The sequence below is a fragment of the Echinops telfairi genome, unplaced genomic scaffold (genome assembly GCF_000313985.2).
Source record: "Echinops telfairi isolate 266 unplaced genomic scaffold, ASM31398v2 ScPeMD7_31;HRSCAF=116, whole genome shotgun sequence".
Taxonomy (NCBI): domain Eukaryota; kingdom Metazoa; phylum Chordata; class Mammalia; order Afrosoricida; family Tenrecidae; genus Echinops; species Echinops telfairi.
The window spans coordinates 38,660,068-38,661,293 of NW_022103928.1; the positions used below are offsets into that span (position 1 = coordinate 38,660,068).

General features: G+C 38.3%; 1 protein-coding gene across 1 annotated transcript in view; it reads right to left on the reverse strand.

The window, feature by feature from the left end:
- The window catches only part of UBE3C (ubiquitin protein ligase E3C), a 144,251-nt gene that overhangs the window by 21,619 nt on the left and 121,406 nt on the right, over window positions 1–1,226 (reverse strand). Inside the window, exons 20-21 of the mRNA XM_004702334.3 lie at window positions 335–523; window positions 160–226 (exon numbers count right to left, since the gene is read on the reverse strand). Coding sequence (XP_004702391.2) covers window positions 160–226; window positions 335–523 — 256 coding nt within the window. The remainder of the gene's footprint in view (window positions 1–159; window positions 227–334; window positions 524–1,226) is intronic.

Here is a 1,226-nt window from a genome sequence, read left to right on the forward strand (position 1 = left end):
CTCGATTTCTGAATCATGTAAATGAACTACCCACAGGAAAAGTAAAATTAAATTTATTTGGGAAATGCGGTCATCGGCAATATTTTTCAGGAGTAAAAGAAATAGTCAGCATTAGTCAGAGCAGACTTGATGGCAACTAAAAACAAAATGAGCACATACCTGAATAGTTTGTAAATGATTTCAGGTCCTCTAGACTTATGGGAACTTGTGCTCCAGAAATTAACACCTGGGGGGAGGAAACAGTCCAGATCATAACATTTGAGGTAGATGTGAAGAAAGTCTTTTCATTTTTGTAAACCAGCTGCTTCTCCAAAGGTGCCAGTAAGTACTATACCTGAATTTCTTGCTGGTCGAACATTCGGAGCCATTCAAGACTAACGACATTGGCCAGACCCTGTCTGAAAGCCAGACAATGCTGGCGGATTTGTTTGTTTAGTCTGTAGTCGGCTACAAGATGGATATATGCAATCCGGTTAGCACTTGTGACAGGAATATCTTTTCCACCAAATTTTAATTCAACTACCTGCAAACATTAAACATAATAAAAGATGATGTAAAGTCTTAGGAGTCTGACAGTAAGTGGAAAACAAAAGTAATAAACACGTATTTCAAGAAAATATGACTGATTTGTTTAGAAAACAAAATTCTAAGTAAAAAGTAGCAATACAAGCACACACAAAACAGAACGTAAGGTTCTCCAAAGCAGGGCATTTTAGGCGCTTTGAACGATGCAGTGATGTAGCCATGGCGGCTTCATTCAAAACGTCATAAATCACAAGGGGCAAAACTGTGACCCAAAGAGCCAAAGCAAGTCAGAAGAGAATAAACAGACTAATTCTGGAGAAAACGCAACTTGAGGAGTTAAGTTTATAGTAAAATGACAATTCCCCTTTGTAGGTATAAGATGCATATACTTATTTACAGAAGTATTTCCATGATGTTGTTGCTACTGCAAGGTATTTTTAATATTCATTAAAGGATTAAAGAACCCAGGTGGTGGAGCTGCTAACCACAAGGTCAGCAGCAGTTTGAAATCAGAAGAGTTCCAGTCTCTGAAACCCGTAGGAGCAGCTCTACCCCGTCTTGCAGGGTCACTATGAGTTAGAAGGAACTCAATGGCACGGGATATTGTTTGGATAACTATATAAGATTGCTCAGCCAATTTCCTGTACAAACTGAGTTAGAAAGAACAAGTGTTTTTTTGGTTCGTTTGTTTGGGTTTTTTT